The 26,517-nt window shown below is 43.9% G+C and overlaps 1 protein-coding gene across 3 annotated transcripts in view; it reads right to left on the bottom strand.

Moving 5' to 3' along the window:
- Positions 1 to 97: 97 nt before the first annotated feature.
- The window catches only part of BCL2L13 (BCL2 like 13), a 41,480-nt gene continuing 15,060 nt past the window's right edge, over positions 98 to 26,517 (bottom strand). For all 3 annotated transcript variants that reach the window (XM_064654503.1, XM_064654504.1, XM_064654505.1), the window contains 4 exons: positions 25,954 to 26,110; positions 22,731 to 22,800; positions 18,099 to 18,242; positions 98 to 6,658 (listed from right to left, as the gene is read on the bottom strand). In XM_064654503.1, the coding sequence (XP_064510573.1) occupies positions 5,846 to 6,658; positions 18,099 to 18,242; positions 22,731 to 22,800; positions 25,954 to 26,110 (1,184 nt within the window). In that variant the 3' untranslated portion in view covers positions 98 to 5,845. The remainder of the gene's footprint in view (positions 6,659 to 18,098; positions 18,243 to 22,730; positions 22,801 to 25,953; positions 26,111 to 26,517) is intronic.

Consider the following 26,517-nt stretch of genomic DNA (forward strand, 5'->3'; position numbering starts at 1 on the left):
GCCTTGCATAAGCAAATTTTATGTAAGTAAAAGCATCTTTTCTTTTGGTGCCTGCACTAAAACAGGGAGAGGGGGAAGCACAGAAGTAGTCTACACATTGTTCTTGAAAACTGTACCATTTATTAAAGTGCAACCTGGGGGCATGGATCTTACAGCAGTGTCCCATTAGCAGAGGGAAAAAATGTACATACCCCTTCACTTCAACTGACTATAGAACAATGAAGCTGGGAAGAACTTTCTTTTAAAGGTGGAAACACTTTTATTAACCAAATGGCACAAGAAGCTTTAGACGGTTTTCCCCAAGAGGGCTGCACTTGCATATTAGAAGGAACAGTATGACGAGTTCCTGGGATAATGGGTGACTTGAGGACCAGTCAGGGTCTCTTCCCCCAGGCAGGCCTCTTGAGAACAGAATCCGAAATCCCTGCAAGTCTGTCACTATTTGCTTACACCCAGCAGAAGCCTAGTAGAAGATATCCCCTAACATGCAGCTTTAGTCAGTCCCATTAGTCTTTGCTACTTAACAAATCAAGTCCCATTAGTCTTTGCTACTTAACAAATCAAGTGGCATTCTTTTGGTCTGAGTTTGAATAAAAGCTTATACTGCAAGTATAAGCTGCTTATACTGCTTATACTGCAAGTTAAAAATGGGGACAGACCCCCTAAAGGTATAGCAGTAAGATGCATCCTCTGCAGCTTGTTCTGTCCACATTGATAGTGTTCCTTCCCTCCCCTGCAGATACTGCAGGGAGATCAAAGGCAGCTTCCACTGGAAGCCAACAGGAGCTCCCCCACTTCTACAGCATGACCATAGACCTCTGGCTCGGAGGAAGCAAGTCACCTACCCAAGAGACCAAGAGAGGGTCAGCTCTAAGCAGGAAAAAAAGTGATAAGTTATTTAACTTAAGGAAGTGGATCTGGGTGATGACGTGTTTGTGGTTCCCCTGGACTTAACACTGCAGCTGACCCCTCTGAGCTGGTGCCATTCCCCAGCCAAGGACTGGGCAGGAGAGTTCACTCTGTCAAACTGAATTCCCTGCTCCTCCGGGCCTGAGAGCTCACTCTGCTGGGAATCAAGTAGTGGTGGCTTAAATTTTATAAACACCCCCTCACCCCCCTTTTTTGTTATGGCAATACAGAGCTTGCAGTTTGAAGCACAGGTACATACATGGAGTCAAAGCAATACTGTTCTTGTAACCTCCCTAGTGCTGAAATTAAGCAGACCAAGCCAAATTAAAGTCATGCACAGCTTCTGCCTTCACTTGGTACAGGAGATACTGTGCCTCACCTCTCCATGTTTCACTGGGAAACACTTTCTCCTGTTGTGCTTCAACCTGAGCAGACACAAACAGAGCCTGGGATAAAACATTCTCCTGAAGCCTTGGGCATTCTGAAGCCCCTCAGGCATTGCAGCTGGGCTGTGTTCACCTCTCCACCCCACACCCCCCCATTTCACAGCAAAGGAACCTCATAATTACACTCTCAAATTCTGTAACAGGAGCTTGCTCTGGCTTAGGGAGTGAGACATGATGCTGCCAGAAGCACTTCTATTTTTTTCTGCCAAAATAGCAAGATCTACCTTCCTAGGGCCTTCCTAGTACTGCCATATCACTGTAGCTGAAATTAAATGCCGGGAAGGTTTATAAACTCAGATTATTTTATCTACTACAGTCATTAAAATGAAAAAAGACCAAACTTGAGAACCTTGCTTGTGACCCTTAGAAAGCATTGATTAGTTAAAAAATCCAGTCCAGTGTGTTAGGCTGGCTGTGATCAATGCTGTGTGAAAAGGAAGGAAGCGGGATTCTGGCAGCAGAACTTATCCTGTCTAAGAGCACTCAGCACTGCAGCTTTCACCTGGCCCTCGAGCTGCAGATGCCTGAGCGCAGCTTCCAGCCAAGAAGAAAAATCAAGCCCTCACAAACAGCAAGGATGGATTCCTTAGTACTAAGTTGCTCTCCAGAAGGCATGTTAGGAAAGAAACAACCAACTGCAAACACCACCACAACAGGCACTTCACCTCCAGCCAGAATCTAAACTGGTGTCCAAGAGCAGGTGCAATACTGAACAGAGACCACGCTCCCGCTGCATCATCCGGCTCTGTGCCAGGAGCTTCTGTTTGGACTGGTGAGTACCTGGAGCAGCAGCTGCTCCAAGATTCACATCTTAATGGACAGAAGGCTGCAGAAGTGCTGCTTTCTTGGCTCCAGATTGTTTGGTTGGGCCAGCCCTAGCATCTCAGATTAAGTTATTTTCTGTAGTTTTCAGCAGCCGAATTACCACCCTGAGAACCCCCCTCAGCACCCACCCAGCCCAGTGAAAACGAAAACCTTAAGTATTCAAGCTGCCTCTCTCTCTATGCCCAGTAATATTCCTGTTTTGGCCAGCTGAGCAGCTCAATACTGTCGTGTTGCCCCACCTCCAGCCCCACAGCTGGATTTTGTGAGTCCACCAGGCTCCACCCCACACAGGGCAGCTACAACAGGCAGGGACATGGCTCTGTGTCTGCACTTTGAGCTTTTGGGTAACAGTGGGATTCTGGGGTTTGGTCTTTGCTCCCAGCCTCTTGTTCCTGCAGTGCCAGCTGAAGAAAGCCCTTGGCCATCTCCCAGCCACAATGCCCAACTGAGCATATCTTAGAATTAAGCACAGCTGAAATTTAAGTTGCACCTTATCTTGAAAGCCTTTTCGTTGACAGCTCCTTACTGAGCACGCTGCCCACTGCAGGTCATTAACTATTTACCACTTCTTTGTAGATCTTGTCTGCTGCTGTTTTAGCATCTCAGCTTTAGGGTGTGCTAAGGATAAAGTGAAGACAGAATGGGTCTAAGGTAGATATTTTGTTAAGGTACAGGCCACTCGAGGACAGATATTGAGGCACTTTTGGGAAGGGGATATGCAACGCAAGTTGCCCTTTTGTAAGTATAGAGCTACTGCCTTTCCCTCTGCCAGCTACAAGAGATTAAAGAGAGGTTGCATCCCACCTTTCAGGGTAGTTAGACCCTGCAGTGTAGGATTACTGCAATATACTTGAGGATGGGGGGAAAACCCCTTCCATTTTCTAATTCACACCTCTGACAGAGCAGCCTGTCACTCAGCCGGTCACTCAGGTCTGGAAGAACACTGCCATCTGACCTTACCTGCCCTTTGGTGACTTCCACAGGGCCTGTCCCAGCTCTGACCACAGGACTCCAAATTCAGCAGAATTCAAGCCCACAACTGACCTTTCTAACTAATGGAGTGTTCCCAGAGGAAAGAGACTCACAATGTCCTGAACATGTGGTCAGTGGGGTGGGGGAGAAGAGGGTACAAATTCTTGCTGACTTGCCAAATCTAAAAGACCCTTAGAGGAAAAGAATATTCTAGAGGAAGGACCAAGCAAAAACATACAGTGCAGCTGATGCTCCATTAAATGTGGCAACACACCAGATACTCAAGTATTTTCACAGTCAGGCAAAAGACAACACAGTCACTTTATTCCTTACTCCTGCTGCCACCTTCTCACTGCTGTGTGGAAGAAGATGCTTTGTATTTAATACCCTGCTGGGCTCCTTGTGCCAACAAATTATGGACTTCTTCCCTAGCTAGCCTGGATTTATTCCTGTCCTCTACTGATCTCCCACACTAAAACTGAAACAACTACATCCAGAGAAGAGTTAAAGTAAAACCAGCCCTGTCTGCACCCCCCCTTGATACACAAATTATCCAGTGTCCACAGAATCCACCTCTGCTTTAGAGTAACCTGCTGTGTGGCAACAGCTGGGGATGTCCCAGATGTAGGCTCAGTGTCTTCAGTAAGGAGAGGATGTAGGTCAGGTTCAGAACAGCCCTTTTTCCCGCAGAGAATGTTCCTGGAGAAGAACCCAAAGCCATCAGCAAAGCAGCAGGAGAGGGGCAGCCCTATCCTGACTGACCAGGCAGGAAAGCACAGCAATGAGACTACCAGGAAATGGCAAAGTCAATTCTGCTTTGCAATATGATAAAGGGTTTTGTTTTTTTTCTGTTAAGGCCAAACTACTAAGTTTTGTATATGGAAAAAGAGCCATTAGTGATCAACAGTAAAGTTCAGAACTCCACAGCTCCCAAGTTCAGTCCACAGTGGCAGCACATACGTGACAACCTTCCTCTTAATATTCAACTTCTCACACACAGAGTTCAAAATCCAGTAAGTTTTCTAGAAAATCCATTCACACAAAAGCTTAACCAAAAATAATTCCTCAGAATCTGATACGCTCTGACTAACTTTCCAGCATCCTGGGATAGGAAAATGCAGCAAGAATATCCTAAAATAGAGAATATGCTAAAAATCTCTTCATTCTGAGATCCCTCAAGAAACAGGCTCACCAGGAGATGTACCCTAGATAAGGTTATTTAGAAATAAAAGTACCTTGTCTTTGTGCTTTGTGAAGAGTAAGATTCCTGTAAGCTCATGTTTCGGTTTCTACATTATCGAGAGTTCCCCTTCACCTCCCTCCAGCTGGTCTAAGCCACAGTGCCAGCACCAACCTTCAGAGATGCATCCATAGTTCTGCCTGGAAAGCCCAAGGTCTTGCCCACAGAGCTGCAGTGGACATGGACAGACACACAAACATGCTGAAAGAGGAAGGCTTGTAGCTGGATCTGACTAACGAGCATGGCAATACTTAAAACGTTTCTCTCCACACGCACCTGAAGTGTTGTGACTGCAGGAAGAGGGGTTTCCTTTCTGCCAAAGTAACTTTTCTCAGCATTTGTGAACCTGTAAGTTTAGCTGATTACAGATTCACCGCTGCAAAAGAAATCGCACTGACCAGCGCTCCGGGTCAGGTCAGGAACAAGCAGATAGAGGAGATGTTTAATGCTCTTTTGCTCACTAGAATCCATTGCTTTATATATCTGGGATTCTGTCACAGGCAAGACCAAGTTAGGACTAAATACACTCTGTGCTTAACTTGGGAAAGACGATGCAGACTGCAGCGTGACACAGGACAGCAGAGCGTTTACCGCTGAACGCGCCCCGGAGATCAGAGCACTGATCCAAGCGGCACCGTGTCCAGCATGAATTTTGCACCTCTGGTAACCGAGGGGTCGCAGTAAGTGGGCCAGGCAGGAGGAAAGCAAATGAGTTCTCAAACCAGCAGTGTCCCTCCCACCCTCCTGGGCAGCACCTCTACCCCAGGAACACCAGGATGCTCAGAGATAATACAGCAATAGAGAGGCAGCATCTTCACAGGATGGGGCTCCAGTAAACGTTAGGGGCCAAAACCAGTGTGAGCCAAGAGGTAAAAAAAAGCACTGTCCCACCGGGGCTTAGGAGGAACCTGGAAGGTTATGAGGAGCAGTGCTGTACCTGAGAGGAAGCTGAGACAAAAGGGAGACCAGCCTCTCGCTACAGGACTCAGGTTGGCTAATGTTTGTTAGGAAGGGCTCTGGGGCGCGACGGGAAGTGACAAGACAGCACAGCTGCAATAGCGGTCAGTCTGAGAAGCCAAAAACTCCAGGGGTTGGCAGCAGCTGGCTCTCCCCTTCCCCTGGGGATTCTCTGTTCCAGTTCCTAGAGTATGAGCACCCCTTTCTTCAGCACCTGCACTTAGGTTCTTAAATTTGCAGAATTTTTTTTTTGTTTTTTTTTTTAAAAATACCCCAGTACTTTAATCACGAAAAACCAGTCCCCGCCCCAATTCTACTAAAAACATGATTGTCCGTAGCTGGAGGCTTATTGAACAACCTCACCCCGTCACCATTAAGTTACTCGAATGTCCAATTAAACAGCAGGCAGCTCAACCCTTAGGCAACACAACTACAAAAAAACTGGATGGTGCTCTCTTGTCTCTCCCCACTCCTCCTCCTCCTCAAGAGAGCTCCGTTACTTTTTCCTAAGCGCCAGCGCTACTCCGACCGCTACAGCCAATATAGCCACGGCGGCAGCCCCGCCGTACAGCAGTATCGATTTCCCTTCCGGCAATAGGATGGGCTTCTCCTCGGCAGCGGAGGATTTCTCTTCTGCTTCTTCCAAATGGCCCTCTTTCCCCACTTTTTTTTCCCCTGGAAGCAGTATTTTCTCAGGTTCTGGTGCAGCCTTTTCTTCTGACGGCGCTAACTTTGGGACAGGTTTACTTAGGGCAGGGATTTCAGGTTCAACAAGCTCTTCGGCCGCTTTTCCCTTTTCCTCCTGTGTTGCACGCAGAAGTGCAGAGGGATGTGCTTTTTCAACAGCAGCAACTTCAGCTGGAGGTTTTGCTTCCTGTAGAGAAGCAGAGGTTTCCGGAAATGCCGCCTGCATGGTCTCTGCAGCGCCAGCTGCCACCACTGCTTCCTCAATCCCCTCCGGTATCTCTTCCTTCTCCACGTGAACAATGTCGGAGTTGGAAGAGTTGTTCTCACTCCTCTCTTCGCCCCCTCCGTTGCTGTCCAGGCTTTTGACTTCTTCAGGATCCATAGCCACTTGCTGCCAGGACTCAGGCCCCAGGGAGACTGGCAGGCTCTCCGTGTGCCAGCTCTGACTCGCCGACAGGGAGACGGGCAGGCTCTCCGACTGCCACGACGTGGTCACCGTGGGGGACTCTGGGGGGCTCACCTGGCCTGAGTTGTCACTGGTCAGGATGTAGATGTCATTACTGTCCTCTGCGATGAGCCCAGGGTACTCTTCCTCTTCGGATTCCAAAGTAAAGACTGTCCCCTACAAACAAAAGGGAAGACACAACATATGAGCCACGGCTTCAGCATTACCTCCCCTGTACAGGAAGGAACAGGACACCTGGAAACTTGAGCTGGAAGAAAGATGAGAGGGCTCTGCAGCTGCCTGACCTACATTTCAGTAGCTTACAGGACCCAGCTGGTCCAGCTGGCATTTCCAGAGAATGGAACCTCTTAGATGAGCTTTGCTGGGAGCTCCTCCTTTCCCTGACGTTACTGCATCGCCGAGTACACCACCAAAACACACCACTATTAACCAGACAAGATACTAAAATCTGAAACCAAACTGCAACAAAACAAAGCAAGCAAACACAGGGACGTGTGCCCAGCTGAATACAGCTGCCTTCTCCTTTCTGTGCACCCTATTGCTTGTCTGTTTTCCTCCAACAGTGTTCCTCTTACAGTAATTTTATCCCATTTCCAGTGCTATCTGAAGCCTGCATTTCTACTTTGTACCAACAAGCTGGAATATACAGTAATTCTAGTATTTTACCGCAAACAATTTTAGCTGTTCTTAAAATTAAGTTGTGTAGCCAAAGTCTTGAAAAGTTAAGTTGAAACAAACAACCAAGCACAGACATGCAGAGATGCTGACAGAGTTGGCTTGTTTGTATTTAGCTCATTCCCCAGCAGCGATCGGCAGCTCCCAGCAAACTCCCCCAAGTTCACACAGGGAGCATGACATTCTGTGGTATGGAATATCCCTTGGATATTACCAGTTTGGGTTAGCTGTCCTGGCCACCCTCCCTCCCAGCCTCTTGTGCCCCTCCTTGTTAACAGAGCATGAGAAACTGAAAAGGGCTTGGTTTAGGGTAAGTGTTACACAGCCAAAACATCAGCATGTTATCAACATTACTCTCATACTAAATTCAAAACCCAACTCTGTAGCAGCTACCAAAAAGAAAATTAACTATTCCAGCTGAAACCAGGACAAAGAGATGGGACAGAGAGGAACCCCAAAGTTTGCTATGCCACATATTAGAAGTCTGTGAAACCATTAACAGAGATCCAATAACTTTCCTGCTCGTAACAAAAATATTTGAACATTCTATAAAGTACTGCAGTGCTGGGAGCCTCTTCTGTGCAAATTCCTTGTTCAATTATCAAGCTTTCTGGTACATTCCATCATAACATGAAGAAAAAAATTCCATTCATTCTCTTTCTTTCTGCTCCCTTCTACACGCAACAGTTCTAAAGCACTCCAAGCAGTTGTCCCTCTTTTTTAAACTTTTCCAACACCAGTGCATTTGGGGGTGGACTGTGCTCCAGTTTCCTACCTACTGTTTCCCATTCCTCTTCACAGAGACACAAGACACACTGCAACTCCTCACTGCCCTAGAACAGGGAAGGATGTCCACACAGACAAAAAAACCCCACCAAAATCCCAAAAAGTGAGTTGGCAGACACAGGAGAGGCAGCACAAACACTGCTGGTCACTGGCAGGAGCTGTGATCAGAACACATGAAGCAGGGTTGGGATGTAAATCTCCTCAGCCCATGGAATTTCAGAATATATTTGGACATGAACAAAGGAATACTGAAGAACACTTTGAAAAGGAATTTTTCTTCATAAATGCCTTTAAATTGGTTGGATGTGGGAAACATCATCCAGCTCGGTAACATGTTCAGAAACTCTAAAGAGAAATGAAGCACAGAGTTCCTCAGGGGAAAGGGTTAAAGGTGATTAAGCTGTTCATTAACTGCTTAAGGATCTCCACAAAGTCTTAATTCAGAATGAAATAAAAGCTAATAAAGCATTACCTTTGTGAAAATTTCAGACACCACCCACATGCCAACAAACCCAAAGCAAGTTTTGCTCTGTGAGCAGTGACTGACAGTTCAGGGCTCTGGTACTCTCTTGAAAGTCATGTTTCACTAGAACAACTAATTTTTTTTAAATGCAGCTCAGGCCATTAAAAAAAAATGGAGCTCGACACCCAGGGGGAAACAACCAGCATTGCAAAGGAAGGGCAGTGGAAAAGAAGAGCCAAGAAACTGAAGTAAAGGCAGAGGTTACTGGATCCAAAAGAGCCCTGAGCCGTGTGGGCCGGGGCTGCTGTGCAGTGTGGGAGGACAGGACTCCACAGCAGCACTGCCCTGTCCTGCTCCAGCAGACACTGGAGAGCAGCACAGCAGGGAGTCAGTCACTGTTGTCAGCTCCCACCACTCTGCTGAGGATGGAGAGGCAGCTCACTGCCCACTCTGAGATTGTACACTCACTCCTTTCACCATCAGGGTTTGCTCTGGATGTTGATTAAGTAGGAAATACTCTCACTGGAATATAAGCCAGTACCAGACACCTCCGATTATAACAGATTTTTAATTTCCACAAGTGACACAGACTCTTAAGAGTGGCAATTAAACAACAAAATAATTAGGGGTGAAACCTGCAATCTCATGAACCTCTGTACTACCCTCCTCCCTGCTCAGCTCTACCCTTCCACAAATCAGAATGATTTCCCCTCCACAGCACATCACAGCACACTAGGCCACAGCTGTGATCTGACATTAGCAAAAAGAACAGGGACACCCAGCCCTGATACCAGCTCTGCTCTTGGCACTGCCCTGGGAGTGTGCCCCTGCTGCTGTGACCCACTCAACACGAGGCATACACAAAAATATTCCAAAACCACACCGTGCTGCTGCGGGTTTGTGAGCCCTGGCAATTGCAGCAAACTTCCATAATGAACTAAAATAAGCACCACCCAGGGCCATACTCAGACAGCCTGAATTCCCCTGCAGTCACACCCTGTACACCAGAGAAAGCCCAGAGGCTTTGAGCTGTGACTCAGCAGCCCACAGAGGGGAGGATGGAGCCACCTGTAGCCAACAGAGACAGTTGGGTACAGAGACTGCCGTGAAATTTAAGCCATCCTGATGCTTCTTAATACGTACTTATTCCTTTAGCCTCTGCTTCTGCTCTCTTCCTGATCCACCACTCTTCACTATTCCCTTCCCTGTCATAAGGAAAATCAAAGGAAACCCACAGACAATTTGCCCATGATAAAAAAGAACAAGTAGTTCCACCTACATGTGGTACATAAGGTACCACCACAGCTGTAATGTGGACCAGCAGGTGCCGAGGCCCAGAAAATATCTTTGCTCAGTATGACATGATGCCAGATCCTCAGCCAGCTGACAAACAGATGGGGAGGCAACACTGGTGTACAAGGATTGGGCATTAGTTATTCTGGTTATTCCCACATATCAAGGCATTTTTAAAACATGCTTTGCTGGAGCACTTTCACTGGAGACACACTTCTCACAAAATACAAGTAAGATCCTGAGGGTAACACGCAGGATAAACTGCTTTGGAGAGCGTAAGGAAATGAGGGGGGGTGCTACAAGAAACATGGGCAACCCTCAACATTTCAAATACTTCAGTAATACATGAACCAACACCACACACACATCCTGCCTTCAGCAGAAGGGAGGAGGGCCAAAGGGGCTCAAGAGTGTTATTGTTCCTCTTCTCACGCAGGCTGCGCTGACCTCAAAAGAGTTATCAGTCGCTGGCTCCCTACAAATCAGAGCCTTATGCAGCCTGGCTGATTCCTTTCTGTCTTTACAGACAATTTAACTTCCGTGTCAGTGCCTCGGGGACACAACTCTCCAAGCCTGAAGCCAGGGTTGGCAAACCTGGGGGAGAGCTGAACGCCCCAAGTGGCAGTGGGTAATTCCATTCCACCGCTTTTTCGTTAAAAGCTTACGAAGCTTTAATTGAAAAGCCAGACAGTAATAGGCATTATTTAGGATACGTGATTAATATTTCTTGAGCTGAATTAAGATTTAATACATAAAGTCAAGCGGATAAAGCCAGGATTTTGTGCCAGTTCAGTTGAGGTTTGCACTTCCTGGTGGTTTTTTTTTCCCCTTTTAAAGCAACTGCAATAAAAACTGAATGACATTCAGGACAATTCTCTTGATTCATCTACAGATGTGACCCAGAAGCAAAGCCCCAACAGGCAGATTATTTCAGGACAGGATGTAACATGTGGAAGGATTTTTAATAACTTGAGGTCTTATATAAGCCCTACACTTTAGATTTATTAGTAAGCCCGAATGTATGTAAGCATTTCTTTATCTGCTTTGTTTATTGTAAATAGACAGTCTACTGCTTCAAACCAGAAAGATCAGAGCTGCTCTTTTTCAAATTTGCCACGGGAGACTTACAAACTCATCCAGCACACTTAGAGAACCACGTCAGGTGTGGTAGAGAAGCGTGGGTAAGCCCCTCACCACAGCATCCTGCCACTCCTGATCCCAGCCACTGCCACTTGAGGGAAGAATGGGCACAAGTTGTGAGGAGGAGAAGGAGAACTTCATATTTCCTTTCTTGGCTAGAACATAACCAGAATGGTTCACAGCCCATGAGGCAGGCCTGAGGAAAAGATCAGCAATTCTGTGGAGGTGGCATCTGCAGACCTAAAGAACAGAGCTACTGCAGTCAGACCCCACTGTCCTCAGCCCGTGGGGTCTGACTTGCAGAAAGTATTTGGACAAGTGACAGAAAGCACTCTAACAGTTGTGGCAGGCTCACCCTCAGGACAGGGTGTAGCTGCTATGCTACAGAGTGAGCTACACTGGACTACTCTAAACTGGTAACAAGATAACAAACACACATCTGAAAGCTCCTCCAACAAGCAGAATCCATCAGTCTGGATTTAGCTGTAGTCCTGCCAGTGCCAGGAACCTGAACTTTGCTGAAAATCACTCTCAGCCATGGATTCAGAACACCACCAGTCTTTGACATACAGTACAGAACTGCTCCTTAAAAAACACCTGTCAAGTTTCAATTATGACTTAAAGACAGCAAATGTAACAAAAAAAAACCCCAAACCACGACTTGGAAACTGACTCTTATGATGACTAATATTATTTCTCATAGTATTCTAATAGGTTGTTAAGGGTATACAAACTGACTTATTAACTATAGTAGTTATATTTGCTATACAGCAAAAACTTTAACTACACATAAGGAAAAAAAATCCTTATTTAGCAAAATAATAATTTCAGCCTGATTTATGTAAATCTGCTCCTGGTGCAAAGCAATATTCACATCCAAATTCTGAATGTCTCAAAGGCAAAAGCAACTTTTTTTCTCTATGAAAAGAGTAGGAGTAGTAGCACACACTGCATCTATAATGGAGATATTATTAAATAGTGAACAGAAAGAGATCCCCATCAAGGTGTCCAACAGAACATTTACTGCCTCTTTGAGAGGACTTTGAATGCCCTCCCCTGTAAACACCAAAGACCAGGAAAATGCAAACCAACTGTGTCTAAATGCTGTGGAAGCTGCTTCTAAGGTTTGGTTTTAAGTGTTCTTAAAAGCTCAACTGGTCTCTCTGGTTCAGTTCTTAAAATATAAACGAGGAATTATGTGGACAGGCAACTCACACAAAACTCATTTCTGAAGACACAGAAGAGCCCACTCGAAAAACCACACAGCCCAGCAAGCCACACGCACACCCCAGATCCTGATTTTGTCCAGCACAGGCAAAAATTCTGTACACAGATCAAAGTGCCACCAGGGGAAAAAATAAACACGTTCCCTGGGCTCAACCCCTCAACATGAAACTAAACAGACCCACATAAAATCCCTGACAAAAAGAGCGTCTTGAGGTGCAGGAGGAAATACTGGCAGAACAGTCCCAGGAGACCAATTCTGGCTACAATAAAAAATTCAAACCACTCAACTTAGCTAGGAAGTTTCTTAGTTGAGGGTACTGACTATCTTGTAACATAACCCATCACAGAGAGAAATGAAGTTCAAGAACCATTTGGACAATGTTCTCAGGCACATGGTGTGATTCAGGGCCAGGACCTGGACTCGATGATCCTTGTGGGTCCCTTCCAACTCAGGATATTCTATGACTCTATGGCCACTTTCCTCACACCAGCAGTGTCACAGCAATGAGCACCAGGAACCCATCAAGTGCATTTGTGCTTAAAATCTACTGTCCAACAAACAAGAGGCAAGGAGTGATGAACTGGCCTGTGTCCAGGGGTCCTAAGACATCTCCCTCTGGGGAAATAAGCAAACTTCCCACAACAACAAACTTCCCCAGAGCTGGGAACACACTTGCTGTAGGATTTCTAGCTGTGGCAGAGGAGCAGTCGTGTGCTGGTGCCAAGGGATGAGCGGGCAAAGGCTGTGCCCAGGGACGGCTGCTGGGGTGCGGAAGCTCCGCTCCCACCCTTGTTTGACCAGGCTGCAGTTCCATCTGCTCCATGTCTCCATCCACAGCCCCGGTACACTGTGCCTCTTCAGACCCTCCTGGAAGTCAGCCCTGACAGCACTACCCTGGTAATCCTTCAGAGAAACGGGATTATAAAGGAGCTGCTGACAACACTCAGATCCAGAACAACACGTTTTGAAATATAAAGGAGTAAAAAAAAGCCCTCAGGCACTTACTGTGCCTCTCTGTCCATCTCTCTGAAACTGTTGAGATAGGTGGAGCCAAGACAAAGAGAGCAGAGTTCTTACAAATAGTCCACAAATAGGACAGCACTTTTTATTAAGGAAAAAAAAAAAAAGGTTGAGTGAACCAGATCAAAGCACCCCTGTACTGCAACCACTGCTCTCATTCTTCCCTTCAAGGAATGCTTTGGCTAGAACAGCCTGCAGACATGATCCTATTCCATCCCTGCCCTCCAGCATAACCTCTACAACCTGCAGAGAGTCAGCACCAAACCAACATCTTTTAAGGTTTCTGTGTTATCTGTTTAAATTGAGGTAAATTCAGTTATTTATAGACCACTTCTTCAGACGACAGATTTGAAGTTGTTCGAGGGAAAAAGAGAAAGGAGATCTAGTAGCTCCTTTACTGTTTAATTTCCTTCTTCAGTCACAGTGCCTAAAAAAAATCTATTACTGTATCAAAGAAGTTAGATACAAATAAGAGTGGACATCACACTGCAGTGTTCCATGACACGAGTGGAAATTATAATTATTTTGAAAGGAAAACTCCTTTCTAGGACTTCTCTAATTAGACTGCCCTTTCTTGCATCTCTCCCACATTAAACTTACTTCTCTCTCCTCCAGTGGAGCACATCTCTCTATTTCTGCATTGTCATTCCCAGGGCAGACACCTGGACTGCTGCAGGAGATTTTCATCCCTGGTAGCACAAACTGCCTGCCTCCTTCTGTGGGATGACAAGCGTCTCTTTACTCTTTCTCCTCCAGATTGTTTAACAGACTCTCATACGCACATTATTCAAGCACCAGCAGCAAAGAAAATGTTTACACTCGCTGCAAAGCCCAAGACAAAACACCGGGAACACAGAGAGAACAGCTCCTCTAAGGCTGAGATAGGAAACCGTAAACACTGTGCACATTATAAGCAAATTTACTTTTACTCTCTTCAACACGGGCAATGAACTAGTTAAACGCAAATCCAGGCCTGAACATCGTGAGACAAGAACCCTGGGAAGGCAGAGACAATTTCAGCTTCACAAATACAAGAAGTTCCAGGCTGGTTATTAACTCCACACCGATAAACATCGATTGCGTGCGCTTAATTCACCTCTTCAAACAAGGGAAAAGCAGATGGGCTTGTAACAGGAATGTGAGTCTGAGAGAAAAAAAAAGGCAGCTAGTTTCCAAGCAATCTTACACTTTTTCCTCCTTATAGACATTCCCAGGCTATTTCCACATTTATGAAATCTAACCATGAAAACAGGATCCGCAGAACCTGAGAAGAAGTGAATTTTTTGTGAGTAAGGGTGGAAAAGGAAGAGGAAAAATATCCTTACCAACTGACTGGCCTTACTGTGCACCTTTCCAGGAGATCAAGAATTGCTTCTGATGCAGCAGCATTCAGCCCTGGAGAAGTCAGACAGAGCAAAAAGGGAGGGGAGGTATGAGTAGGAAAGGGAGGGGAGACGAGGAGAAGGGAGGAGAGAGGAGGAAAGGGGTGGGGAGAGGAGAAAAAGGGAGGGGAGAGGAGAAAAAAGGAGGGGAGAGCATGTACACTGCATGTCAGTTTGTTGAGCCCTAACATTGCTTTTGGGAAAGAGAAGAACGAAGCTACTTGTAATCAGGTTGGGTACTGCTTTGCAATGGTTCAGGATGATAAAGGAAGGAGATCTTATTGTGACCATTTGACTCATTAGTCAGGAGGAAGAAATGTGTCCCCTTTTTAGAGAACCTGGAATGCCCAGCACACTTTTTGCTCTGAAGGAGAGACCATACTAAAACTTAAGACTTTAGCAGGGTAAATGTAAGAGCTGCAGCCAAACCCGTCACAGCAATTAGTGAAAGAGGGAGGCTGTCCAGAAGAAAGCAAGACTGCTTTCCTACAGTCCTCCAAAATCCTTTTGCATCTACCTGCAAATCTAAGAGATTGTAAACTAGATGAGGTGGTCCTTTAATCTCTTAATTCATGTTTATGTTGCCAACTGCACCCAAACACAATATACAGTGCACTGCAGACATTCCTACTTGGAAGACTTTCACCTTGAAGTAGTGGAAGAGAGCCAGGGGAAGGGGAACAGGATACACAATGGCCAGAATCACAGCACTGAAATACCTATGCACTTGAACACAAAAATATGCCAGCCATTCCCTCACCAACCAACCCACCATTACATCCCAGTCCCACCCTGCCACCCAAAGTTAGCTGAATCACAATTTCAGTGCCTGAAGGAAGAATGGGAGGGGAACACTCATTGCTTCAACACATCATCTCGCAACCATCTCTCTGCAAGACTGGCATGAAAAAAATCAAAATGCAACTTCTCATCCTCTCATATCTCAAATCTCCCATTCCCTACAAGCCACGTCGACTTCTCAAAATCTGCTGCAGAGCTATCCAATTTATAAATCTTAACTCCCTTGAGCCAGCAATTTTGCTGCTAGTTAACTGTCCACCTTCCTCAATCAGATGCTTTCCCAGACCAACAAGTCTCCTGAGCTCCTAAAGGAACCTTCAAGCCTTGCACACATGCAGAACACTGGGAGCTCTTCCAGCTGCATCCTGGTTGCACAGCAGGATGCACCAAGTGCATGACACAGCTCTGTAAAATTTTGACTCCCCAGATCCACAGTGGGGCACAGGAAAGGCTCAGCTGACCCCTTACCTTTGACTGGCTACTTCCCTCCTGGAAAAGGTTGACTTCAATCCAAAAATTGAGGAAGATCCCAAATCATGCGGTGCCAAGGGAAGAGACAGCACCAGAGACACCACAGAGTTTTTCAGGTCTGCCCCTGAAAAGCTGACTCCTGTGAAGTTCTCCTTTGCTCCTGGCCCACAAAAAACCAGAGAGGCTATTCTGGCATCTTCTCAGTTTTAAGCAAGCTCTTCGCAGCTGCAGGAAAGACCTATCTTCACCCGCTCCAAAATAACACAAAAATTGACCCTGTTACTGTCACAGCAACATGAGTCACTGGAGACTCCCAGGTTTCTACGCTGCCCTTATGGCTCTAGCAGATTATTACTGACAACTTGATCCGGCACACAGAGCCCCAGTGGCAGATGCTTATCTTAAAAAATGCAAACACTTCCATGGCAGCGGCTCTTCCCGGCCCTTCTCAGAAACACAACCTCTCCCACCCCAGCCCCACGCCCTGCTCCCAGCACTGCCATCCCCAACCACCATCCCACAGGCTCGGAACAAACTGAGAATCATGCAGCTTGGGAAAGATGAACATTTTGCTTAGGGAGGAAAAAAAAAAAATACAGTAAACCCACATATTTCCCTTCCTCCACGTAAAGTCACATGCCCAGTGGGTCCCCAGCCCTATGCCCAGAGCAACTCACAAAAGGTTAGAGCAGCTACATTAATTCATCTGGAAAGGATTTTCATCACCTTGTCTCTCTCCTCGCCTCTTGTGCTGTTTCAAAAATAGCTCTGGCTTGTTTGCTGCACCGCTGGTGTCAGTGTGATTTCATGCCTGGCTGGACGGACACAGACGGGCTCGCAGCCCGGCTCTGCACATACATGCACAGTCACACAAACACAAAGCACAGCCCCCTCCCTTGGAGGCCGTGCTGGAAAGCTGCTTGTTTTCAGAGGCTTTGCGCTGTATTAAGTGTGTTTACAGCAGGCCTCTAAAAGAGGCTGGAGAACAGACCACAGCCCTTTCTGGGGTTAAAAAACGAGGCAGGAAAGCAAAACAGCACCAACACTGATCTGTCTAAAAGCTGCAAGTAAGGACCTGCCCTGGGATGAAAATACTTTGAAATGTAAGTGCATTTATCAAACAACCTGAGGTCACTTGGCTGAGTGCTGTTACTGCTTCTCTCCATTAAAGACAAACAATCCCTCCCAAAGGCCTTGAAAACTATTATCCACCACTGCCAGGAAGGGAACAGATAAAGAAGGTGCAGATGTGCAGAAATTCTGGAAAGAACTAGTCTTAAAAAAAAAGCTCAGGTACACTCTTGAAATGCGAGAAGCTTCTGAATGAGATTTTTCCTACTAGTGCTTTTTTTATCACTGGGTTTTCCTGAACAGCTTTTCTTTTTAGAATAAATCAACTTGCTGGAGCCATTTCACAAATCCCAGATTAATTCCATTCAAATCTGGCATCCCTCCCAAACCCAGTAATCTTAAGGCTCAGCCTTCAAGACCCAGCTCCTGGGCTCTGAGCTGTCTCTCTGATGTATTTTTAAATGAAACCTTCTCAGCATGCCATGACTCAGGAACATTGGTTACCATGAATTAAAGATTTCTACAAGGAAAACTGAAGCACAAAGAAATCCTGATTGCTCATTCTATTCATGTTCCTATACAGCTATAAAGTCTAATATGCATGAGGTATTTTAACACTTATTATAAAAATAAATTACTACCTACTGACATTTCTCTATGAAGTGTTCTCCAATTACTTATCTGCTAAAAAACCCCTCTGAAATTTAAGAGGAGAAAAGAAAACATATACCATTCCCAGCAGTCACCAGGGGATACTATTAAAAAGAAGAGCCTCTTGGGCACAGTATCTCTTGCTAGGGGTGTTTGCTTCCACATGCAGTGCTGCATGTATATTAACAGGAAAGCACATACAATCAAAAGCTCACCATACAAATTACCAACAAATTAGCACCTTAACACACCGTGTATGACACCTAATTGTTATCTGACACCTAGGGACCTCTTCAACTACAACAGCAATCCAGCAAACCAGGCATGCAAAGAACTGGAACAGACTGCCTGGGGAAACTGTGGAGTCCAATCACACAGGTCTTTATTGTCAACATCAGAAATGAATGGGTAAAACTCAGTTCTGCCTTGGGGCAGAGAAGTGACATAGATGACTGCCAGAGATCCCTTTTTGGTCCTGACCTCCTCATATTTTTTTGCTTTTTCTGAGTCATTCCTTCTAGCAACTCCTCAGCTTTCACTCCTGTTCAGACTCTTATCACATTCATCACAAATAAGCTTTGGACAAAGTATGAAAATGAAACATGGTCTTCTTACCCATCCTCCCTGTTGAATGATATAGTCTGCAGAATAGTCTTCTAGATATGTCACCCCGAAGTTCACAAGGGCACTCAGTGGTTCCTGGCCCCGTCTGGTTAACTCCATCAGAAACTGTTGTAACAGAACCAGGGGCACCAAGACCTTCAAAAAACAAGAATTGTGAATAAATATAAAAAGCATCGTCAACGCTACTGTGTAGCTAGAACAGAATTCACATGGTCCACAGAAAAGGTCTGAATCTACAAGTCCAAAGATACCAGGGATTTAATTTCTGACATTTCAATACACTTCATTTCTGTGAAGACACAAGGCAGACACGCAATACAAGGCACTAAAAAAGAAACACTCAGTTTGATATGCAAAATAACACAGCTTAACTAGAGAATTTCACAGGACATGGCTGCAGTGCTTTCTTAAGCCCCATTTTTTTCCCAAGACAGGATTCAGGTAGAAAAGCAAAAGAGGTCCAGAACTTTCTACCCCAGAAATGGAAAGATAAAACACAGCTTGAAGGGATATGCATCCAATTGTATTTAAGCAGCAAACTCATACACATTCTTGAATAGATACTCTGCACTTCTCTTTAGAAGTTCACACTTGACCTTGAGACGGGACAGGAACAAACATCTCCTCCCAGCAGCATAACATTGCAGACATGTTTAGAATGACAAACATAAACCCCTCTCCATGTCAAACTATGACAAATTTAACACACGGATTTTGCTCCCTCATTTCCCACTCCCATTCCTCTTTAGAAACGTTTTTTTCTTTAATTGAATGCTCAGCCTCAACCCAAATTGCTCTGGAGGATGAAAGACTCTGTGAACCCACCTCCTTCATATTATACAGTTCCAGCCACCTCCTTCTGAAATTATGTTTTTGTTTGCCTAAACAACAAGCAGTTGAACTTTTAAACTCTAAATTTATTCTCCTAGAGCACCCAAGTGGCCCTCTGGGCAAAGTTTATACGCAGCACTTCGCCAAGGTCAGGAAACCGGCATGAACTGAAGTCACGAGCATCTGAAAAAGCACTTTTATGATGTGAGAGAAAAATATTTGTCAGTTTTACCACCCCTCATTCGTGACAACTGCACTGCACATCCATTCACTGTGCAGACAGGAACGCTGCTCCCCAGTTGCACAAGGGACATACAGGCTTTCCTACTGCTCATTCCTACCTCCTAATGCCTCCTTCCTTTTCCAGTCTCTTCCCCCTTCAGCTTGGTTTTCTTTGCTGGAAATATCCTGCATTACTACTACTGTCCCTGAAATCACACCTTAGAATGAAAAGCTGGAGGAAGACGAATAGGAAAAGTAAGGCTGGGTTTGAGATTAGTACTAAATTCATGGTGGTGTCTCACTGAGGTGGACTACTGAAACCAGACAGGACTTAAAAAATACCTGTTACCTGATAAATTTCAGATGTTCCAGCTGACTAACAAATGTGAGAGTCCTGTACTACAGCAGACAGGTTACAGAACTGTTCTGTGATGAACAGCAAACGCTGGTAACTGTCAACACTTCACTAGGAATGTCATAGTGCTTGAATTTTAAAAGCAAGATGGTGTTTGAATTTTAAAAGTCTGGGGGGTTTTTTGAGTTTCTTGCAATTGATCTCAACTCAGAGACAGAAGAGGTACAAGCTCACAGTGCACAAATGTAAGGAGCAAGTCAAGGTGAGATGTCAGAAGAAACTTTTATCTTTTTGGATCCAAAATAAAAGCATGCTGTCAAGGGTAGGCATCTTTCAGAGGCTTTGGGCACACCCACATAACTCTACAAGAGCATGAACACTGAGATCTCAAAATATTTGACATTTACTGTAAGCTGAAGGCAAAAGAAACAAAGGCAAAAAAAGGCTGCTTGGGAAATGAAGGGAGCTCAAACGCTGGCACACTGAACATGACTTGCCTTCTTCCTCTGCCCACTTAAATACCTAATCCATCCATTCCTCCCAAATTCAGTAAGCCTGTGCAAGCCTCAGGACCAAGGGACCAAACTCAAACTCTAACACCAGTCCCACACAGACCAACAAACACCACCTGGTTTTCCTCTCCCCCTGAAATTACTGACACTTCTACCTTTGAGACCAGAATGAACTGGAGCAGGTTTGCACGACACTGTCCCTAAATTCATGAAAGAAATTACCTTCACAGTACTTCCATAGAGGTTAACAACAGCTTTCTGTACTTAAGAGTTGTATTTGCCCTCTTTTAGGTGGCTTTGGTTTTCTTTTATTTCAATGAGAGCTTTACTTCAAATAGAAAGTGAAGACTTTTTCTTTACAGAATCCAAGAGCGTGCCTCTTATTTTCACACCATAATTTCTGAGAAATACATGGAAAAAATTATTTTCCTGGTTTATTTTTCTGAGAACCAGCACTTCTAATGTCTGTGGATAAACTTTGCTTCTGTGGGATGTCAGTGGAAGAACTGATGATCTCATGTATTAGCTTACCCTGCAATATTTCCTCATTCAGATGGGTATTCATGTTTTAGTAACAGCAACCATCCCTTTACATCCCATGTGCCAGTCAGTTAATCAAATCTGTTCAGGAGTTCAAACATACCATTGCACTTTGGAAAATATCCATATTTTTAAAGGGAAAAAATAACAGCTATATTTTCCAAGTGTCATCCTTCTGCTCACATTTGTATGATGAATATTCTTTGGAAGCTGGTATGACTAAACATGACACCTCCCCAATTTCAAACCATCAGCTCCTGCCACAGCTCCTGTGCATCTTCAATTTCTGCTCCACCCAAGAAACTACAGGATACAGGGAGTGCTTTGTTACTCTGTTCTGCCAGGCCAGTTGTGTTTTCTTATTATTCAGTCATAAAAGGGAGGAAGCTTCAGTTCTCCCAAACATACATCCTCCAGATTTTCACAAACTTGAGGCCAGCACAGCCTCATTTTGCTGCTATGTGCCTGCTAATTAGACCTAACACTCTCTCTATTTATAGCTGCTTCTTAAAATTATTTTTCTAACAGCTTCTTTACAGTGAAAATTAAGCTGGGTTGAGATGGGAGGAAAGATATCTAGATGTCTTCTGTTACAAAATACAACTCTGATTAAGATGATAAAGGAATTTAAAAGGAAATGAAACCAACACAAATGTATTCCACCTCCTCAAAACAAGGATTATTAAAGGAACTGCTGGGCATTCCTGAAGCACCAAGCTACCATGAAAACAATATCAACAGATGCTGTGCTAGTCTACAAAATTTCCATTCTGGTTTGCTTCTGGACTATAAGTTTTGTAGCAACAAATGTTACAGGGAAGCAAAGCTGATGGCAACCACAAGGTGATGGGGACCAAAATCCACCACCCCCGGGGGCTGCACAAATGTAGCACAATGGAGGCTGAATCATAAACCCCCCAAAACAGCCACTCCACCTCCCCAGGGCTGTATCTTCAAGGGATGGGTTCCAAAAGCAGACTGAGAGGCACCAGGGCACTGACAAGCCCCATCCACCTCCTCCCTTGCCAGCTGAGCCACAATGACTGGTTTTATGCTTGGTTTTAGTTTTCACCAACTGAAAAGTAAAATGTGCTAGCTTAAGCCACCTTCTTGATAATCAGATTTCATGGTTGTTTAAACTAAAATGCTGTGAATCACAAGAGGACAAATTGAAAGAGCACACACATAAAGCAATTATAATTGTTGGAGCCATGGGCAGTAACTTGTCATGCAATGTTTAAACAAACTGCTTTATGAGTGCCCACACCCTTGGTTAGTTTCTGAAGTAAGCAGGGAAATCTAGTCAAGGAAAAGTATTTCTGGAAAAAAATATAAAGAGGGAAAAAATTTCTTGTTCTATTTTAAATTTAAGACTGAATTTTAACACTCAAATTGTGATTAAATTTGCAAATAGTAATTTCATTTCATTCTTTTTCTGATGCTCACTGAACCTATCAGAGAATGATTAAGGAGATGAATTTGAATGATTAATGAAAGATGAATCTGGGAAGAGTAATTCTACTCATTCTACATTAAAAGTATTATAAAGATAGTTCATTTACAGATTTGCATTTTGTTTTAAAGAGAAGGTTCAGTTCATTTACAGATTTGCACATTGCTTTAAAAGGAAGTTTCGTATCATTTGAGACAACTACTCTGGAATCCAGGTAGGCACACTATGCTTATGTTTTATGAACAATTTAAATATCATGAAGATACTGTCAATTTTTATTTTCACCATATTCAGCACTCTTTTTTACATGTATTTTAAACCTGACATGGGAACAGAAAAACAGTAGAGAAGTATTACGAAAACATCTGTATCAGATTCCATTACGAAACTGCTACGGAAATAAACGTCTCTTGGGAATTTAAAAATGTTTAATGATTATTAAAAAAAAAAAGTCAAGCAATATCTCTAACTTTTCATTTTACTATAATAGAGGAGGATTGACCTAATACTTACATTCTATAACTTCTGACTAAATTACCTAAAAACTACTCAGTATGTGCACGTTCTGAGAGTGCAATTTATTTCACACTAAAACCAAGTGGGTTCTTTCTATTCCTGGCCCTCTGTGAAGCACAGCTGTACCTCATAAAACCATTATGGACATCAAACAGATATGAGACATATCCAAGGTAAAGTCATTTATCTGGTACCTTGTTCCATCCACTGGCATGAGCAGCTGCCTCTTGTGTGCGCTCTCGATATTCTTGATATGTCACCGGCCTGCAGAAGTTAAACCAACACTGAAAGTTATAAAAGGAAACAAAAGAACAAGAATAAAATAAAATTCTCAGTTTCCAGAGAACAAAACATTTTCACATGCATCACAGCAAATAATTTTCCAGAGCTAACGAGTCTTGTGTTTCAGGATATAAAACACCAGCACCAGACAGGGTCAGGAAGGCATCACCTTCTCCCAGTTATACAGTTTTGTTTAACTGATTAAGTAAATTTTGTAACAATTTGATACTCTACAACTTAAAAGATGTTAGATAAGTAGGTCTCTGATATGCTACAAAATTTCTAAGCTCTTGAATATAATTTTTTTATGGTCTAAGACTTTAAAGATAAAAAATTCCACTAAGAAATTCATATGTGAGCTAGAGGCCAATGAAGAGTAAAAATTTTATAAACAATATGGGCTATGAACCAACACAGAGTGCTTGGCTGCATTAACGTTATGTTAGAGTTGAAGCCTTTATTTGCAAGAAACAGCACTTCTGATCATAAAAAAACCCCTTCATATTTCAGTAGATACCTCCATTCTAGATTTATCACCTCTCTACTTCTCAGAATCGGGATGATGAAATTCCACTCTTCCATATTCTTTCCTCCAATATCATACAGCAACTGATACAGAACCAGTAACAATAAAGGCTGTCTGCCAAGTGATGCACTGCTTCAAAAGCAGCCAGATCATTACAAAAGGCAAGCTCAGACTTTAGTTTAAGGGAAATAGTGTTAACTGGCATTGGACAAGAAAACTCCTTATTGAATCTGTCATGATCTAACAGCCTGCTGAACCCTAACACTTGTTTATATGCATGCTAGAGAGCAGGAAAATACAAGCGAAATAAATATGTATTGCATTGAACAGCACTACTGTGGCAAACATGGGTAAAAGAACAGAGTTAAAGCACAGTGGGGAAAACATTTGGGTTTGTCATTTTAAGTGCATTCTCTTAACTTCCTTGATATGTTAGTTCTTTACAACACAAATCCAGATCAATCAGTGGGATGAGAAGAGCAAGAACAGCTGCAGGAAGGATATTCTCGGGAGATTAAACAGTAGCTCTACTTTGCCTTAGAAAAAGGCCACATAGTTTCACGGGCAGTTCAGATTTTATACGTATGTCTGTACGTACATAAAGAAAAAATTACTCAGAATGCAAACATTTTCCCACAGAAAACATAAGAAGCCTAGAACATCAGGTTACCAACAAGCTAGAAATCCTTAATTTTCAAAGACCTCCGTTCAGGAACTTTCCAAAAAGAATCAACCTAGAGTGCACCACTTATGACCCCTCAATGTCAGCCAGTCAGCCAACTGTCAATAACCTTTAAGACACTTTAACTTAAAATGCTGTTATTTCGATGTAACATTTTAGACACAGAAAAAGGATGGGTTGCAAGACTTCCTGCTCCACCACTCCAAGGCCTTGCCAGTCTGGTTTTTTAGTGTGTTAGTGAGGTATTTTTCAGAATCTCAGCTCTTCAGAGGACAGAAAGTACAAGTTTTTAAGGCCACGTGGGACTAATGCCTGGCTTGTAAAGGCAGATTAGCTGCTGCCATTTCTAGAGGAACACACTGGCCTATCTTTTGTCACTTAAGACAGAGTGCACTTCTCCCTTGGATGACTCATGGAAAAAAGAGACAACCATCTTCATCTCTCTGGTCAGATGTCACATGGCACCTTTGGTGTGAACTCCACATCAGGGTCATAGAATCACAGGATGGTTTGGGTTGGAAGAGACCTCTAAAGATCAGTGGCAGGGACATCTTTCACTACATCAGGCTGCCCAAAGCCCCATCCTACCTGACTTTGAACAGTCAGTTTTAAATTATATTGGTCATAAAAAGTCAACCCCTACTTGTCAGCTAGGGAGCTAATTAAGGAATATATGGGCTAGGTAAGGAATCACAGAATGGCTGATGTGGGAAGAGACCTCTGGAGAACATCCTGTCCAACCTCCTTGCTCTATTAGGCTCTCCTAGTGCACGCTGCCCAGGACAGCTTTTGAGAATCTCCAAGTATGGAGACTCTACAACCCCTCTGGGCAACCTGTGCCAGTGCTCAGCCACCTTGAGTAAAAGGGTGTTTCCTTTGTGCAGATGGAATGAATTCCAAATTTGTATCTTCCAGAAGTCTGCCATGAAGGGTATTACCTTCATGAGGGCATGAGATGCCTCTCCAATGTATATATGGAAGACTTACGCCTCATGCAACAAAGTTTACACCAGGTGTTGATTTCTAGGCTTCCAGTACCTTTTTGTTCCAACAGTTCCTGAACAGCTACACAAACTCTTATAAAAAGTAGCACTGGAGATTCTCAGCCTCTTTTGAGCCACATTATTTTAACCAATCCACAAAACACAGGCTCAGAGAGCTGTTTGCTAATGTTGCCTTCACAACTGCATTTATGTAACCATCCCTAAAGCAGCACCTTCCAACTCCAGCTCTCTACAAACACATTTTGGAGGTCACTCAGAAAAGCCTCAAGTAGTCAATGTGGATCCATCAAATTCAGGCTGGTAATTTATAACAGAAAACCAAGCAACCACAACAATTTTATCCATTTTCAAAAGACATTAATCAAGATACTTGCATGCCAAGTACAATGTGCTGTTTAAACAACAAGCTTAAACTGGCAGCACAGCTCTTAAGGCACCAAGGTTAGCCCAGGGGCCCACATCTGCTCCAGATGTGTACCTGAAGGGTGGTCACAAAGCATTTAACCACCATCCTTTCAGGCAAACTCTCCCACTCATCAGGAGCCAGACTACAAACCAACCCTCAGCTCCACTCTTAACTATAAGGTAAAAGAAGTTAATCTGGCTACAGCCCAGATTCATGAAATTAATTGGCAATGGCAGTGGCAGCTGCCACTTCCACCAGCACCTCAAACTGCCTGAAGCAGCCTCAGAAGTTCAATGAAATAAGCTTAGAAAGATTTTAGAATTTACATTACTGCAGAGGCCAAATACCACAAAGTATTTGCACATTACAACACAAAAAAACCCCTCAGCCAGATAAAGGAACATTGAAGAAGAAAGAAATGCAATACAAGATGCAGTTCCATCTTCAGCATTTCAACAGCAGTCACAGTGCAAAAGGAAACACCTTCTTCCCTTTGGAAAAGCAAATGGAAACTCACTTGCTAAGCAAGGTCTGTAGTGCTTTGTGCAGGTGTTCCTTCAACTCCTGGGACACTTTCTCCCCCAAATGAGCCAGGCAGTCTTCTATTGAGCTCTCTGGATTGGCAGGGCTGAACACTGGGGAAGTGTGGCAGTCAAATCCTGTAGTGGTAAATGCTGAGAGAAACAAGTATACAAAATAAAATTAAATAGATTCCTATAAGAACATCAACAGTCTCAGATTTCTTATCCCAGCAGTTAACACAGTTTACATGAGGGATGAAGAAATCACAACTCTGTAGTCAAAGCATGTTATGAACAAATCATAAACACATGATCATAAAACAACATCCAAATACATTCTGAAAGTGGTACTTACGAGCCCCAGATGACTTTGAGCTGCATTTCCCCTCCAGCTCTTATTTCACAACTGCATCCCAGCCAGTAACTTTCCTGAATGTGCAGCTATTCTCAATTTTAAGCTGATGCCAACCCTGATGGAGCAGTAAGGGAGCCTCTTTTCTGTGCTAGAATTTGCCCACACATGGACACCTCTGCAGCAGTACTAGAGTATCATTTTTTAA

Source organism: Pseudopipra pipra, chromosome 5 (assembly GCF_036250125.1).
Source record: "Pseudopipra pipra isolate bDixPip1 chromosome 5, bDixPip1.hap1, whole genome shotgun sequence".
In the NCBI taxonomy this organism is placed as follows: Eukaryota; Metazoa; Chordata; class Aves; order Passeriformes; family Pipridae; genus Pseudopipra; species Pseudopipra pipra.